At 31.5% G+C, this 18,805-nt stretch overlaps 2 protein-coding genes across 2 annotated transcripts; one reads left to right on the plus strand and one right to left on the minus strand.

Moving 5' to 3' along the window:
* The first annotated feature begins 2,603 nt into the window (after window positions 1–2,603).
* On the plus strand, window positions 2,604–3,523 carry LOC125813255 (CEN-like protein 1). Its single transcript, XM_049492745.1, has 4 exons — window positions 2,604–2,821; window positions 2,965–3,026; window positions 3,140–3,180; window positions 3,267–3,523. Exons 1-4 carry the CDS (start codon window positions 2,615–2,617, stop codon window positions 3,482–3,484), a joined length of 528 nt encoding a protein of 175 aa, XP_049348702.1. The 5' UTR covers window positions 2,604–2,614; the 3' UTR covers window positions 3,485–3,523.
* Window positions 3,524–8,748: 5,225 nt separating this feature from the next.
* On the minus strand, window positions 8,749–15,514 carry LOC125813217 (E3 ubiquitin-protein ligase XBAT33). Its single transcript, XM_049492698.1, has 10 exons — window positions 15,198–15,514; window positions 15,058–15,117; window positions 14,740–14,811; window positions 14,413–14,597; window positions 13,842–14,002; window positions 13,696–13,754; window positions 13,486–13,532; window positions 13,256–13,399; window positions 11,700–11,791; window positions 8,749–9,679 (listed from the first exon to the last, which is right to left on the minus strand). The coding sequence occupies exons 1-10, from the start codon at window positions 15,372–15,374 to the stop codon at window positions 9,141–9,143; spliced, it is 1,536 nt and encodes a 511-aa protein (XP_049348655.1). The 5' UTR covers window positions 15,375–15,514; the 3' UTR covers window positions 8,749–9,140.
* Between the last annotated feature and the right edge of the window lie 3,291 nt (window positions 15,515–18,805).

Genomic DNA, 18,805 nt, shown 5'->3' on the forward strand with positions numbered 1-18,805 from the left:
CATTGATACGTGACATGAACATTTTTAACTCATCGAATGATTCTTGATAGAAAAATATAAAAATAAAAAATAAGAATATATACACTAAATCAAAAATAATCTTTAGCGATAATTAATTAACGATAATAGCTCAATTGTCGCTAAATATGCATTTTTAGTGACAATTAGCACTCTTTGTATATGTCTCTAAAGTCTTTAGCGACACTGGATCTAATAGTACTTAACTAATACCGATAAAGACTTTAACACTCTTTATTAATGTGTCTATTTATTGTCGCTAAAAGTTATTTTTATTATAATAATAGAAGGTTAGTAAATAGTCGATCAATTTTTATATTTTTGTGGAATTAAGAGCATGGTTCTAGCTTAATTAAAGAAGGGAAAAAGGTCTGAAAAATACTCCAACTTTGACCGAAATTGTTGTTACGATACCAAACTTTGGAAATGACATTTTACCCCTGCACTATTTAATAGTGTATTTTAAAGATATATATGTGTCCATGTGGCTATTTATAATTATGCAATATTTATGATGTCCACGTGAGCACATATATACCTTTAAAATATATTATTAAATAGTGCGGGGTAAAAGGTCCTTTCCAAAGTTCGATATCGTAACAACAATTTCGGCTAAAGTTCGAATATATTTCAGATTTTTTTCCCATTAAAGAACCTTGTCTACTTTCCTCTTCTACTTATGATCGGTATCAGTATTATTATTCTATTATTAACTATTGTACTCTTCAACTTGCATTGTAGTTGTTTTTTCTTAGATTGTCTTTACTATTTAATTGTCATTTCTTTTCGAAGTGTTCTCATCCTAATTTTTAGGGATAAGGGTTTGAAAAATACCCCAACTTTGGTCGGATTTGCTATTGCGATACTAAATTTTCATAAGGACCTATTACCTCCCTAGACTATTTAATACCATATTTTTTACCCCCCTGAATTATTTAATAGTGTATTTTAAAGGTATATATGTGCCCACGTGGACACATTAATATTTATAATTTTACATTATTTTTTATGTCCACGTGGGCAAATATATATGTTTAAAATACGGTATTAAATAGTCTAGGGAGGTAATAGGTCCTCATGAAAGTTTAGTATCACAACAGCAAATCCGACCAAAGTTGGAGTATTTTTCAGACCCTTATCCCTAATTTTTACTTTTGTATTTGTCTAACTTGTTTTTGAAAACTTAATTTGAGCCGAAGGTAAGTTTACATATATCGTAGTTTTTCTAAATCTTACTTATACACTGAATATGTTATCGTTGTTATTATTTATTCATAGTGAATGTAGTGATTGTTGAGTTTCATTAACATACGTAAAACCTCCAGCGTAGCAAGGGAATCCAAAACTATATTTGGCCATGTGTACATTTGTGAAATTACCTTGTCTCTCCCCTGTTTTCCTGTCCATATATGTGAAAAATAACTACAGTTTCAGAATATATTAAAGGTTAAAACTATAATTTCAAAAGTGTAATGAATTCGGTAGTAAAAATCTAAATATATTCAGAATCTGCTTCTAAATGCAATATATTGCCAAATGCACTACTAAGATAGGCCTAATTAACTAATTGTGTTTAAATTGAGTAAATCAGATATGATTTTTTTTTTTCAAAAATAGCAATAATTTGAGGCTTAATTATCAAACATCTTGAGAGCTTGGAAAATTATCAAACGTAGAAATAGTTTTTGAAATTCGCTAAACATCAGTGATACAATAATTTGCTCTGTATCTATACAACAATAAATACAAAATAAATTGTTGTATCCTAGATACAGAGTGAATTATTGTATCACTGAAAAAGAGCGAATAAAAAAAATTATTATATCACTAATACATGAAAAATTCAAAAACTCTCACTATGTTTAATAATTTTTTTAGACTCTCGCTATATTTGATAAATATAGTGTATAAATTTGCATGATTAGGTAATTATCCATTAAAGATTGACACTAGAAGATGAGTTAAATTACTTTTCGAAAGCTAAAGGCGTAATAAATGAATGTGTCATTTAACTTGATCTCATTCGATATCTATGACCTCCAACTTTGATTTGCACAAATAGTCATTTGAAGTTTAAACTATCATGCATAAAGTTGAATAGACACACGTGATTTGTCATGTAGGATCCATGTGCCTATTTATTCAGTTTTATGATAGTTTAAGTGATTACTTGTGCACACTCAAAATTAGAGAACATAAATAACTGAGATCAAATTAAATGACACATTTATGTATTACGAGAACAATGGAAACTATAGCAATCACGGCTCTCTCTCTCTGTTGTCTCAATCTTCAGTTTATATATTGCCAAGAGACATGTTGTTATTATTGAAAAAGTTGTTCAAACAATTAAGCAAACATGTTTAACTTTTAATATCTGTATGTAGACATCTTTTTTTCTGGCACGTCGTTGATTGGTTTTCGAATCTTTTAAACTTATAAATCAAGCACCTTCCTTTTTATTTCACTAATATCTCAAAAAAAAAAAGACCTATATATAAAGCCTCCTCGTTTGCAACATTACCAAATCATTCACCACTTATATTTAATTTCTTCATCACTCAACATACAACATTTTCAAAATAAAAAATAAAAAATGTCTTCTAGAGGTACTTGTGAACCACTTGCTGTAGGGAGAGTAATAGGTGAAGTAGTAGACAGTTTTAGTCCAAGTGTGAAAATGAAAGTTATATATAATGGGAGCAAACAAGTTTCTAATGGCCATGAGATCATGCCTGCTGTTGTTGCAACTCAACCTCGTGTCGAAATTGGTGGTGAAGACATGAGATCTGCTTATACACTCGTAAGTTGTCTCATACATACATACGTGTGTTTGACTGACCACGAAGTTTGTGTTTATATAAAATGAAACTGAGGTTATGTTTGTACATTGTATTTTTTGTTTTGTATTCCGTTTCTGATTGTTGTCTTTTTTTCTTTGGGAAGATCATGACGGACCCTGATGCTCCAAGTCCTAGTGATCCATACTTGAGGGAACATCTCCATTGGTAATATTTCTTATTCTAAAATCTGATGATAATTCAAATTAATTGATGTAATATAGTACAATATTAGTACAAGTGTTTCTTATGTTGACTAAATTATGGGCTTATAATATCAGGATTGTGACAGACATTCCTGGTACAACTGACATCTCATTTGGTAAGTTTGATTCTCGAGTTGACTTTTCAGATGGTCACGCAACTGGTGAATCGTGTATAATTTAATTTTAAATTTGTGATTTACAGGAAGGGAGATAGTGTGCTACGAGACACCAAAGCCGGTAATTGGGATACATCGTTATGTGTTTTTGTTGTATAAACAAAGAGGAAGGCAAACAGTGAAAGCACCAACAACAAGGGATCAATTCAATACAAGGAGTTTTTCGGCGGAAAATGGATTGGGATCCCCTGTTGCTGCTGTTTATTTCAATGCCCAGAGAGAAACTGCAGCTAGAAGAAGATGAATTTCACACACACACACAAAATAAGCTAAATGCACTTTGCATAGTGAAACCACAGTACAGACAAAAGTATTACTATTAGTACAACGTCCCCCAGGGCCTCACTGATTGATTTAAGAGATTCAAGTGTCATTGTCAAGCATATTATATAAGCTCATATCCAATAGTATTATATTATATGTATGGTGTTTGTCGAACTCATTTGCTTATTTTCATAAATAAATAATATATGAAACATGTTACGTGGAATATGGAGAGGCGTTGAGTGTAAATGGACTTTATTACTATCTTGAGGAGGTAGAGACGTTGTTTCTAAAAGATCTTCAGCTTAGGTGCATCAAATTCAAGTAAAGATTTAGAAGGAAATAATGGAGGAAGCATAACTGTTAATATGAAAGTAATGTAAAGTATACAAGAAAGAAAGAAGTAATAACAACATCAAAATAGTGTTAAGGCAAGAACTACAGTGATACAACTAGTACTACGACGGACAGTAATAAGCCTAAACCTACGCACAACAAGACAACACTTCATCACTAGGCACTACTAATCTTCTATCCTAATATGCAACTTTCACTCTTTTCTATTTAGAGTACTCATGTCCTCGATAATATGAAGCTGCTTAAAAAGTTGAAATTAAAAAATTGCTGAAAACGTTTCGTACTCAAGGAAAAATTTCTGAAGTTTCAACTTTTATCAGTTCAAACTCCAAAATCTATTCAAAGAATTTTGAGTCAAATTTTATTAGTGAAACTTTAGCATTTTTACTGTCTATTTGCACTAAAGGACAAAATGAGACTACTAAGACTGTACCATGGTGCAGTGGTTAGACTGTTTAATCTTTAATCAGAGGTCTCACTATTAAAAAATTGCCAAAAATGACGAACAAAAGAGCGACGGACTGCGTCGCTCCAAAAAGCGACGCCATTTGCCACACTGTTCGTCGCTTTTTAATAAAAATAATTATTTTTAAAATTATTTTACGAAAAGCAACAGACGACATCTCTTAGTCCGTCGCTTTTTTCGCGGATTTTTGTGCTAAATATATATATAATTAATTAGTAATTATTTATTTAATATATATAGAGACACCGTTTGTCGCTTTTTAATAAAAATAATTATTTATAAATTAAACAATAACCATGATGTCTGTCGTTTTTAATTTATTTTATTTTATTAATTAGTTTTTTTTAAAATCAATGGACGACATCTCTTAGTCCGTCGCTTTTTGGTCAAAATATCTAGTCAAATATTTTTAAAAAGCGACGGACAACGTCTCTTAGTCTGTCGCTTTTTAGTCAAAATTTTGGTCAAATATTTTTAAAAAAGCGACGGACAAAGAGACATTGTCCGTCGCTTTTTTTAAATTATGTTGAACCAAAAAGCAGGTTTTCCCCCATTTTCTCATCTCTCTTTCTTTCTCTCTTCTCTCTAAAACCAAACGCTGCCGCTGCCCCACGCTGCCGTCGCCCTTCTCTCCTTGAGCATTAGTCCCGTCGCTGCCTTGCCCCGTCGGCGCTGCTACCCGTCGTCCTCACGGCCTCTTTTCCTTAGCTTGTTAAGGTTAGGGTTTAATTTTAATTTTTTTTCAATTCTAGTAATATTTGATTTGTTATAAATTAGTATATTGTTTTAGTTTGATGAATTGTGTTATTCAATTGTTAATTTGTATATTTGATTATTGTTAGTTAGGTAGAGAATTGGGGATTTTTAATTTTAGGGTTTTCTTCTAAATTGGGGTTTATTTTAATATGATTGTGAATTGAGTATTAGAAGATAGAACTAACAAATAATTAGAAGTTAGAAGTTAGATTAGTTGCATTTTCCAACTTTGAAATTCTTGAATTTAGTATGTTTGATGGTTGAAGTTAGAAAAACATTCAATTGTATATGAAAGTTAGCTTACTTTGAAGTTAGAAAAATATTGGATAGTATATGAAAGCTGAAATTAGATTAGTTGAATTTTCCAACTTAGAAGTACTTGAATTTAGTAAGTTTGAAAGTTGAAGTTAGAAAAATTGGAGATTTTTAAATATGATTGTAAATTAAGTATTAGAAGTTAGAACTAACAAATAATTAGAAGCTAGAAGTTAGAAATTAGTTGAATTTTTTAATTTGCCATTGTATTTGTGCTTATATGTATTATATTGTTGTTGAGAATTGGGTTACTTGAATTATATTCTTGAACTTAGAAATTCTTGAACTTGGAAATTCTTGAACTTAGAAATTCTAGAAATTAGATATGAACTTGAATTTTTGTAGGATTTTAGAACTTTAATTAAGTTGTGAACTTCAGAAATCTTGAATTATTATAGGATTTTAGAACTTTAGGTTATGAACTTTAGAAGTCTTGAATTATTGTGGGATTTTAGAACTTTAAATTGTGAACTTTAGAAGTCTTGAATTATTGTAGGATTTTAAACTTTAGGTTGTAAACTTTAGAAATCTTGAATTATTTTAGGATTTTAGAACTTTAGGTTGTAAACTTTAGAAATCTTGAATTATTTTAGGATTTTAGACCTTCAGGTTGTGAACTTTAGAAATCTTGAATTATTGTAGGATTTTAGAACTTAAAGGTGTGAACTTTAGAGAACTTGAATTTTTGTAGGATTTTAGAACTTCATAAGGTTGTTAACGTTAGGAATCTTGAATTATTGTAGGATTTTAGAACTTTAAGTTGTGAAACGTTAGAAATCTTGAATTATTCTAGAATTTTAGAACTTTAAGTTGTGAATTTTAGAGAACTTGAATTTTTGTAGAATTTTAAAACTTTAAATTGTGAACTTTAGAGAACTTGAATTATTGTGGGATTTTAGAACTTTAGGTTGTGAACTTTAAAAATCTTGAATTATTTTAGGATTTTAGAACTTTAGGTTGTAAACTTTAGAAATCTTGAATTATTTTAGGATTTTAGAACTTTAGGTTGTGAACTTTAGAAATCTTGAATTATTTTAGGATTTTAGAACTTAAAGTTGTGAACTTTAGAGAACTTGAATTTTTGTAGGATTTTAGAACTTTATAAGATTGTGAATGTTAGAAATCTTGAATTATTGTAGGATTTTAGAACTTTAAGTTGTGAACTTTAGAGAACTTGAATTTTTGTAGGATTTTAGAACTTTAGGTTGTGAAACGTTAGAAATCTTTAATTATTGTAGAATTTTAGAACTTTAAGTTATGAATTTTAGAAAACTTGAATTTTTGTAGGATTTTAGAACTTTAAGTTGTGAACTTTAGAAATCTTGAATTATTGTAGAATTTTAAACTTTAGAAATCTTGATTTATATAATTTATGAACTAATTATTAGGTTGAACTTTAAAAATCTTGATAAACTAGTCTTTATGAACTATTTGTAATTTTGAAACGTATTTTTTGTAATTTTGAAACGAATTTTGAAAGACTTTATAAGTCTTTAAATTGTGATTTAGATATTTTTGAATGTTAATTTAAGTTTGTTGTTTTATATTTTGTGTAGCTTCTTTATAATGTTTTGTGTTTGATTGGAATTGAATTGAATTGAATTGCTTTTGCAAGTGGGCAGCACAAACTGGTGTCAAAAAAATTGCTGAAAAAGTGACGGACAGGGTGGTTTTGTCCGTCGCTTTTCTGGATTTTACTTTTTTTAAAACCCAGAATAGCGACGGACAGGATCCTTTAGTCCGTCGCTTTTTTTTTTTTTTAAAACCCAGAAAAGCGACGGACGGCATCTCATTGTCCGTCGCTTTTCAAGATTCTTAAAAAATTAAAAATTAATTAAAGTGACGGACTTCGTCTCTTTTTTTTTTTTTAAATTAAAAATAAAAAAAGCGACGGACGGCGTCGCATTCTTCAAAAAAAAAATTAAAAAAGAAAACAAAAGCGACGCAGTCCATCCCTTTTGGAAAAGCGTCAAGCCAAAAAGCGACGAGATTGATTATGTCGATTTTCCGTCGCTTTTGGCCAAAAAAAGGACGCAGTCCGTCGCTTTTTTCCATTTCTTTTTGACAGTTTTTTAGTAGTGGATCTCATGCTGGAGCATTGGATCACTCCTGAATGGATCCTAAAATGCGTAATTCATTCGAATTAAGTCGAATTCTAATCATTGCGCGGGAAACAAACAAAAATGTAGTAAGACTGCAGTTTACACAATCGTGTCAGCTAGATTTTTGTCTTCCTTTGACACTGACACTATACTTGCTGGGAGAAGACTTATGATTAAGGTCTCAACAGTAATTAAGATAAGGCTTCTTCAAAGACACTGTATACAGAAAGGACAAAGATAGTATTAGGACACGTGTCGGACAAATAGGTAACTTGGTCCAATGGACATACTAATTTTGTCAACAAAAATAACGGAAGTAGAGTGAACAATTAGTTAAAGAGGGCAAGAATTGTGTATTGGCCAACTTTAATGTCACGCGATGACAACAATCAGACAAGATGTCACATGACTCACTCTCCATTTACTTCATTTCCAAATGTCAAACTCCTCGAATGCCAAGAACCTAACAACAATTGCTTTCATGTGGTATTCAATTAGCTAGGTTGTGTGGGTACATCAGAAAAGATAAGATTATATCTAAATGAAGTTAATCAGGACAAGATGAGAATGATTTTCATGGTGGACAAGATATGAGAAGTGAGACTGAAATAGTTCAAACATAAGAAATATGCAGATGCTCAGTGTAAGAAGTTGGCTATTGTGGGGTTGAGGAGAGATAGAGATAGACGTAACAAGTATTGGAAGATGCAGGACACGAGTAGCGGGTGCTGTAGAGAAATGATTGCAAAAGAGGAGAAATTGCCTTTTGGGTGATGCAATTTCAGTTTACAAAAGCATGACCCCTGATAGAAAGGTATGAAAGTCGATTAAGATAGAAGGTTAGTAGGTGAACAAACATATTTCTTTTTCGTATTAGTGTTATTATTGTAATTTCTTATTCTTCAATTTATATTACTATCCTTTCGATTATCAATTATCATATTATATGTTTGTTATCACTACTTCTTGTTACTACTTTTTTCATCTTTCCTTGTGCCAAGAATCTATGAAAAACATCCTCCCTAACGTCACAAAGGTAGGTGTAAAGTCTATGTACACACTATCCTACCCAAACCTTACTTGTGAAATTTCACAAGGTTTGTTGTTGTTGTTGCTTTGTGCAGCATCACACCTAATTTACAAGATAAGTCAATCTTACAACTTAAATTGACAAACCCAAACACAAGACTTCCTACTGCAGAACATTAAAAGGTGTACAAACAGAACAAATGTGCAACACAAATTTCCCTATTCAACTCTTATCTTTGTCAGTTTACAGATATCTAAGGTTTACCTTCACAAACCCCACTAGTACTCAAACTATCTTTTGTAACTTGATGGGGTTGTACTGGAACAAACAGGTTAAAAATTTATCTGCTTCAACCAGACTAGTAATAGCAGCACTACATACAACAGTGAAGAATAATCTAACAACAATCTCAAGATTAGACAGCTCTCCAGTGATGCTCCATTGCAATACTCCAATTTCCTACTAGTGAATTCTTTACAAGCCCCGAGTCCAAATAATCAACGTAGGTATTCAAGATACCGGAGTGCTGGATCCATTATATAAGCTGCAAGAAAGATTGCTACTCTGCTTGGATCAAAATTTCTTCTACTCGGGAACCAAGGCAAGCTTATTAAGCATTAATCTCAGCATTACACTGATGCTCCCTGCTGCAGCTTCTTCTGCCCCAAAACATGTTCGAGCAGGTAGTTTTCTCCAATCTCACATTCATTTTGTCATGATCCGTTGATGTGGACTGTGACTGATTAGGAGTTTCTTCTTGAGTATCATTTTCTCTTGATTCCAAGGTTGGCGAAGGTCCATCATCACAGGTACACAAAGGCATTGCAACAGAGGGAAATGGACTACAAGTCACAGGACAGAAAAGATCTGAAGACACTGAAGCAACACGATTCTTTCTAATTTCATGTGCGCTAGGCGGTGTTGATCGTTCTTGGTCACGAGGATGAAGCATGCATGGTGTGCATAAGCTAAGGGATAGATGTAATTTAATTTCCTTTGCAGGAGATCCAGGGAGTTTTACAAATGAAGCAATGCCATGTCTGCAAAGTGGACATGGAATGGATCCAGGCGGACCCAATAATTCAGATGGGATGTTGCTTGACGAGCAAAGATAGAGTGCACATCTTACACACAATTGATGCCCACAACCTGAAAGTATTTGATACAAAATAAAAGAATATATTAATATGACAATTCTCATCTAATTTTACAGAACCATACTGTCATTTTATTGTTATCATCTTCTCATGGTTAGACAATGTGTCCCAGAAACCTAACATTGCGAGAGAATCTGATGTCACCAAATAAAGATATTGGTACCTATTTTTTATTACTACTGCTGTCGCATTTTATGTGGCACTATCACTCTTTGGAAAGTCAAACAGTTTGGTCATTGACTAAGACTTATCAAACTTCTTTCAATATTTTGAATTATTAACCATAGTAGCATATATACTACTCCCTCCGTTCCGTTCCTATTTATATGTCACCATTTTTTATTTCACGTGCATTAAGAAATTAAGTAAGTTTACTATTCTACCCTTATTTAATTTTTTTTTTTGATATTTTGATTAATTACTTTGACCAATGAACATAAATTATTCACTTAGTTTTTTATGTTGGTCAAATGCATATTTTCAAGGCTAATAACTCACAAGGGTAAAATAGGAAGAATATTGTAATTTATGTATTGATTTTATGAAATGACAAGTACTCTATTATGGACCAACTATTTATAGTAAGGATGACATATAAAAAGGACCGGAGGGAGTAGTACTTTACACACAATCATCAAATATGTAAAATGTTATTTCAGAACACGTGAAAAATTTATGCTTTGACCCTCAAATCCCAAGCTCCTTTATATAAAATGGGACTGAAAGAGTATGTAAAACAGATTTCCAAGTGAACCAATCAAGTTGCTTTATAGCTAAGCACAAGATTGGATCGGCATCAGATATTCCATATTGGGTGAGTTGAAAAACATCAAGTATAACAAAAGACTAACTAAAAACAACTGCAGTATCTAGACATTTATTTCATAACTACAACATCTAGAAGTCTTTTAAAAAAAGATTATAAAGGCGGTGTCTAGACCAACTTGTACACACCTCAATTATTCCAATGAGTATCTTCATCCTTCCACCAACACGTGTATTGGATAACTTTGTACACAACAGTTTAGGTGAATGGAAAGAAATCTCCTTGCATTTTTTGCCTCTACTGAGATTTAAATCCCGATCCTTAAGATTTTCCTTCCAACTTGACTAAATGCTAGATCATACCCTATGATTCAACTACAATATCTAGATTTGATAGGTCTAGATTCTAGAATGTGCAAAGGCTTAATTTTGGAAGTGTTCCTGGCATAATAAGTCAAGAAAGGATTTCATACTCATGTAGAATAGATGATGAGGTTGGTGCTAGATCATGTAAGGAACCGAAAACTCTCAATTAGAGGGGATTTTTACACCATTTGCCAGATTCATATCAACGAATGAACTATGCCTCAGATTATACAATAGTTGAGATTTGGTTGTATCATGTATGAATTCTCTATATTTATTCATCTGCTTGATTCAGGCATATCTAATTCCAATACTAAGTATTTAGTATTTAGAATAAAAGAGCTCCTCACAAAAACCAGATCTAATGTAAGTGTAACAATAGAATAAGTTCTATTCCCGATTAACTGATATATTAGATATACAGTACACATATCATTTTCTCTCATTGTGTGTTGCTCTTGGTTTTGCATTGATTCTGAGGAATTTTTAGGACTTTGAGACAATTTCTTTCACATGATTTTAGGTCTACCTCGTCCTTTTACCACCTTCAACCATCGTACTGGAACACAAATTGATCTATATATAAGGAGATCGATGTCGAACGAGGTAAAACATATAAGGCGACTAATTTTATCCTCCATATACGTTACACACAATTTTTATCAGATGTAATCATTTCTAATCTTGTCCATCTTGTATGAGTGCATATTCGCACATTTATACAACATTCATCTTGTGGATAGATTGGACCTTAAAGTCCCAAAAATTTGCTCCTATATATAACATAGTTGCATAACTGATTGTTGCCATAACCATTTTAAAGACTCTCTCTGATTCATATATTGAACAAAATCAGATTGAAAGGGAATAATGGTACAAACCTTCGGCAGCCACAGAACATGCCCTCTCCAGGCAAACAGCACAAGTATCAGAATCATCAGAAGAGGTTCCTGAAGACTGCAACCCACACTCTCTGCAAAAAGTATTCACAATGATCAGAACTTATATATGGTTGACATTTAGTTTTACAGTACCCTAATAGATTTACAATTATTTAAAAGCATAGATTAACAGCTCCCCCTCCTCCAAAACCCCGTGGCAGAAAAGAACGCCACACCTAAAATGTTTCCCAGCGAAGGAGAGACTGAGAGAAATCACAGAGAAGTATAAAACAAGTGCTCATTCTATCACTCATTTAATAGCCACTACAAGCAGTCAAATAAAAATCAGCCATGACCGGCTTTAAAGTTGAAACATTCCACTAGTGGAAGCAAGAACCAATTAGCAGTCCATCATAAGGCTCAATCGAAGAAAATTTCAATCTAATGTCCACAGGACTAATGGTTAAGGTGTTTTCTTAAGCTTCCAGAAGAAGCAATGTCTTATAGATCAAACTAGAACACAGGAAAGGGTAGGATAAGATGCAGCCTGAGATAACAATAAAGTTCTTCATCTCATATAGCAGCCTCACTGGTTATTTTCTTTTATCAACTCTAAATGGAATGGTAGGCAGTAACTGTCTAAAATTGATCATTAGACTGCCTAAAGATGACTTCAACTATGGGAAAACCAAAAGAGCAAGACAAACTGACAAAGTATAGTGAAATAAACAAAATAAAGCTTGAACAAATGGAAGTTGGATCAATCATAATTTTTCCGGCTTATGCCTTCGCAAGCTAAATGTGCATCATACAGATAGAATTCACAGAACAATATACATTGATTTCAAAAACTTTGAAGCCAGCAACGAGTAGAGTGACTGAACTGCTTGTTACAAATCTATACCGATACATGGAGTACCCTTTTGCAGTTACTAACGCACAATATCCATAGCAATAATTTCTACATCTTCAATTAGCAAAATCTCACTTTGTTTTGCTTCCCTAGCATATGTTACATTTGTCAAACAGATTTGCAGTAAGCCAGTAACCCATTTCTATTGCTATTTGCATCAAATAACTTAGGTATCATCAATGGCATCATTTATTTTGCTTTTCAAAAAGTAACTACCCAGCTTGGCTGCCATAAGAAACACTAGACAATCTAAAATGAAATATCACATGACAAAATCTCTCTATTAATTGAGACTTGATAATAAAAAAGTTACTATATCTCAGACAATATGGGACCAGGTTTAGGGTAGATATTGAACTTTGATCTTACACAAATTTGATGCACCAAAACAGATTTCAACCCAGAAATTAGGGCACTCAAAAAAATTTCAGATGACAAAGACCATTAGTTCAGAAATAAGCTTTTTTTTTTAAATACGTTAATAGTGGGCATTTCCCATGTTTGCTTACTTGGTAACTCAAAACAATACCTTATGTTTGGAAGTGGAGGGTCCTTACCACTATAGGCCATCCCTCCCTTATCACTTATCAGTCCAAAAACTAGATTACAAATGACTAAAAAAAGGAAGATAATTTCCATTTACCTTGCGATGTTAAGCACACTTAAGAGAGGCAATGATAAATAACTTGAAGATGGAAAAGGTGGAATTATCGAATCAGAATTTGGTGCAAGTAATGGTTCAAGCCAATGACGCCCCCACATCCTGGCAACATCGAGAGGAACCCACCTGAAAGAATCCATATATCTGTTCAGTGACGTCTAGAAATTCAAAGATGTAAGGTTAAACTGAGAAGCAAGTCCTAAATAGATTACCCATTGCAGTTCAATGTCAATCGATTGGCACCTCTTGCAATAAGGATCTGCAGAAACACAAAGCAAATACTCATTTAGAAACAAGCAACGGTAAAATATTGCATCAGAAAACAACCACATAAATACCAATAGGCATCGGAAGTAAAACATCTTTTACTTCTGGTAATCAAAATTATTTGATAGCAGCGCGAAGACGAGTTAACCAATCACCTGGCAGCATTTCAGATTTCCGCCACAGGCAGCATAGTGCAAAGGAGTGCTTCCAGCTCCTATAGAATGATTTGTTTGAAAATAATGTCAATTAACAATCAGGTAATTTCCAAAAACATCTAATTATGCCTCGACCGAGCATATACCTATCAGATCCATCGATGACCCATAGTGAAATGTCACAGCTGATACATTTGCATTGAGATCAAGCAGGAGCTGGACACAATCAAAATACCCATTCAATGCAGCCATATGAAGAGCAGTAATACCACCATCAGCAGCTTTATTTACAAATTTTGACAGTGCACTGCAATGAAATGATGCCAATACAGCGATTAGCCAAGTAAACCAGATACAACAGTCCAACTTTTCCAAGAAGAACTCAAAACCTCAAAGTCAAAGAACTTTGTGTCAGAATTCATGAGCATGGTGGTATATCAGCTCATTTTTCTCAACTAATTCTCTTATCATAACCTAAACATCTGTAAACACAGAACTAACAAATGAAGAACTCCCGAGGAATCTTCTTTTACAAGAGGCATATGTTGTACACTACCACCTCAGTCTTCTATGGTTGTCTTATACGATTTGCATTTAGCCCTTAATCAATGACATCACAGGTCAATCAATGATTTCATTTGGATAAATAAATTGTCCGTATTTATACAACTCAACATGAATCCAGATGACAAGAATGAAGATTAATATATCACCAACCTTTGCTCATGCTTGCTTTTTGAATTTGAACTGTCACCCCTGTCAGCATTTGTTTGAGAATTTATAGACTCAAAAGGGGCACTAGGAACGAAATCAGTCACCACTAGTCTTATGCATCTAACATGTCCATTCACTGCTGCAAAATGGAGAGCTGTTCTTCCACTAAGATAATCTGCCCTGGTAACCTGAAAAAAAAAAGTTTCAAGATCCAAAAGGGGCAAATGCTATTACTAGAATGACAAGACACAAGTCTGTGCAAGCTCTAGTAGCCAAATTAACAAGGTAAAAAAAAAAAATCGTGAGGCGAAACATCAAAGGGAAGCTCACATTGCATCTAAAGAGAAGAAGGGTTTGAACAACTTCCCAATGTCCATATCGACATGCCTGCATCAGTGCCGTCTTCAAACCAAAAAAAAAAAAAACTCAAACATCAGATTCAACAGAGAAATACCCAAATTTCAAAATCCCCCAAGATGTACTCCGATACTAAAATTGACAAAAATAACCCAACCCATGAAGCTGATCTCTCATTTCCTCACTACCCTTAGCTGAATATCAGCTCATTAGAACAATCTGAAGAGAAACTAAACAAGGACTAATCAACAAAAAGGGTTTTTTTTTTTAAAAAAAAAAAAAAACTTTTACCTGACCACAGTAGTTTCTAGAATTAACATCAGCACCATTCTCAAGCAACAATGCAACAATCTGAAAATTGTTCAACACAAATCAAGAACACTTTTATGATATGCGATTAAAAAGAACAAAAAAAGAAAAGGGTTAAATACCTCGTTGTGTCCCTTAGCGGCAGCAAAATGAAGAGGGGAATTAAGTCCACCAAAAGTAGAGTACTTTGAAAGACATGGATTGCAATCAAGCAACATCTTAGCTTCTACATAATCGCCGTCTCTCGCCGCCGATACCAACCGTTCGCCGGAGGCCGAACACCCAAAAGAATTACCCATTTTCTCTGACTACTCTCTAAAGAAAAATCAAAGCTGTGTCTCTCTCACTATATATACATGTCAAGTCAAGATTTGCAGAAAAATGGCAGTATCTGATGAAGCAAATTTGACTCAAACAGAGTATATGTCTTTTACAAGGATTTAGTAAATTAAAAATAAAACTTTTTTGGGGTTTGTGGGAAAAATTAGGTCAACTGTCGTTAAACAAAATTTGAAAAAAGAAAATGATATTATGTTATGGGAAGTGGATTACTCTCGAGTTTGAGTAATTTTTGCTTTATAATATATTTTTTAAAATTTGAATTCACACAAATAAATCTAGTAAAAGTCCTTGGTTGAATATTTTTTATACTCAAAACTCTAATAGAGATATCTAATTAATATTTGGATATAGTAATATTTCTGTAGATATAAATTGGATTCTTTTCTTTCTTTTTACTATTGCTTATTTAATTTCATTAGATGAAAAATAATTAATTAACTGCATTGTTTTTCTAATTATATTTAGAAAGAAGTATTGACAGCAATAAAAATACTTATCTAAACTTAAATACACTCATGATCTTATTATATGAGTGGAATACACTTTTAAATTCTTGTCAAGGTTAAAAGTGTTTTCAATACTTCTCTCGTCTTTTTATTAAGAGATACACGCTCCTACAAGAGTTTGAAATCACTTGTTATGACATGTAGAATATCGATGGTGTATTTTAGTTCAGTCGGTCAAATAGAAGAATGTTTTCAAGAAAATCAATGATTTAAAGACGAAATTAACAATTCATAATAAATTCAAGAGTGTTATCAATACTTGTCTCTTACATTTATATTTGATTTCTAAGAAATATTTGTATACTTTTACTAAAATTTTGGATCAAAGGATGACGGTGGATTGTTTGTAAAAACAGATAAAATAAAAGAAATTTGTGTTTCTTTTATTATGTTTTCTGGCATGAGGTAGTTGAGAAGAGAACGTCTAGTGGAATTTCCTTTTCTGGAGTAAATTGTAAGTTAGGAATTTGAAAAAATATATATAAATAAAAAAAAGTTAGAGGTGCATCAATTAAAGGAAAATAGGATAAAATAAGGACCAAAAACCCAAAAAAAATAATAATTTAAAATCTAAAAAAGTAAAAGTTTAGTTGGTTACTTGGAGAATAAAAAGTGGGGTTGCACTTGTAGCCAATGTCAAGGCAACTTTTACCACCACCTCTTTAATTTTATTTTTTGTGTTTGTCTTGGTCTTGCAAGTGGAGTAATTTTTTTATTTAGTTAATCTATTTTTTTATTGTGATAAATAAAGTTTCTTTTTATCTTCGAAAATTTGAGTCAGGTCTAATATTTGATCTTTGATAATTTGTGAGCTTTGAACTTCAAATTCAATTTTCTGCTAGGGCTTCTTTATTTCCCTTGATAATTAGAATCTGCAATCTCAACATTGAAGATGAAGGGTGTTTTATATTGAAGCAATTTTTTTATTTGATCCGATGGTGGAGTCACGTATATTTTAAAAGTATTAATCAATATTCTTTCGTCCGAAAATTACATTGTCTAGATAGGTATAAATTTTTTATGTATAAATATCGTACTAATTAACATGTCTAAGCTTTTTCTGTTGAAGGTTTTGGAAGAAATTGATTGTTACGTATTAAACTTGTTTCCTATGTTTTTATTTGTGAGTTTTTTTAAAAAACTTTTTGATCAATTAAATAAAAAAAAATTAAAATATTTTCTAAAAATTATTTTCATCATATCAAACCCACCCTAATTTCAAATTTATTGTGTGGAAAATTTCTACTGATATAACTTAAGTTATAAGCTACTTTTAAGCTTTCTTGTTGTACTTTAATAATATCCATTTCTAAGAAAATTAGAACCACAAATCTTTTAACTAATTTGCACGGTTTAGCTATCCAATAGAGTGGTTGGTGAATTAAGATCAAGTTGTAATTAAACACGTTTAGGACAATTTTTTGTAAGTTAATTATTATTATTATTATTATTAATAATAATAAAGAAAATATTAGTCCACTGCCTAGTTTTACCCACAACTCTACTTTTCATGTTTGCTTTCAAACAAGAAAGAAAAGACATATATATACACACTTTGGTAATTGGGTTCATGAGATGTCAAAATTGAAACGTACTCTTGCAATTTTAATTTATTTGTCTTATTTCTTTTTAAAAGAAATTAAAATATATTTCTTTTTTGATTAGATAATTTCTTAATTGTAAAAATTCACCTGATATGTTTAAGCCAATAAAATTTAAAAATATTTTAATATTATAATCTCAAAATGAATCACCCCACAATTTTATTTCAATCAAATATAAAATAAATTCATTTTTAAATTAATCTCAAAATTAATTATTCCTTATTCATCCTACCGAATCGGCCGTAAGTCATGAGTCATGACATATGGAATTGCCTAGAAGGCGTTATATGTTTGCATACGTATTGGTCTTTGAAATTATTTTGCGAAGCTTTTATATTGTATGATATTTTTAACTTTTATAGGTAATCCAAAATAAATAGTTTTATCCATAATAAAAACGTATTAATTTTTTTCTTTCAATTTATCCTTATTTAAATAAGTGAATTTTTATATAATCAAAAATATATTAAATAAGTACTAATTTAATGAAAACACCTCTTATTAGGGGTGTTAATGGGACAGTTTGAACAGTTATTTTTATAAAATTATAGTAACTCAATTTTTTTTGCGTATTTTATAAAGTATAACCAAAATTAGACTTTTAAAAATCATATTAGTTTCTCTTTGTTGTTCGTACGGTTCGATTAATCTTTATTTTTTTTACTTTTAAAATATCACCTCAAAATATATTGTTATTAAAATATTTATTTCGCAAATATATTAGTGAAGAAACACTTTAGTTCTTCACCAAGAAGTCAAGAATGTAAAATTTTATTGTCGTATTGTTTGATCTTAAACATTTAATAGGAGTGCTTGCATATATTTAGGTGTATTGTTTGATAGAGTATCTATTATAGTATCATTTAATTTTAAACCTAATTAATTAACGGTTAATTAAAAAACAAAGATTCAAAGTCTTCCAGTCACCACTCGCTAGATGCCTGAGACCTAAGTTATATTTATATTTGAAAAATGTTATAAAATATATACATATATTAAATTTAACATATTGTTAATATATACCTGTAAGGTTATTCGTTTTCTGTTCAGATTTTTTTCGTAAATTAAAAAGACCATCTCAATTGTTCAGGACGGTTATACACTTGCATAAAAGTTTATGATTTTATTGAAAAAATAACATAAATCGATTCGGTCAATCGGTTCGATCAATCTCTTATACTTCTTTTACACCCCTACTTCTGATATAATGAAACACCTTTTTTTTATTAAATTAAATTTTATTAATAGGTCAATTATTTCCAAAAAATATTAAAAATA

This window comes from Solanum verrucosum, unplaced genomic scaffold (assembly GCF_900185275.1).
Source record: "Solanum verrucosum unplaced genomic scaffold, falcon-dt-bn FXZP01000189.1, whole genome shotgun sequence".
Classification (NCBI taxonomy): domain Eukaryota; kingdom Viridiplantae; phylum Streptophyta; class Magnoliopsida; order Solanales; family Solanaceae; genus Solanum; species Solanum verrucosum.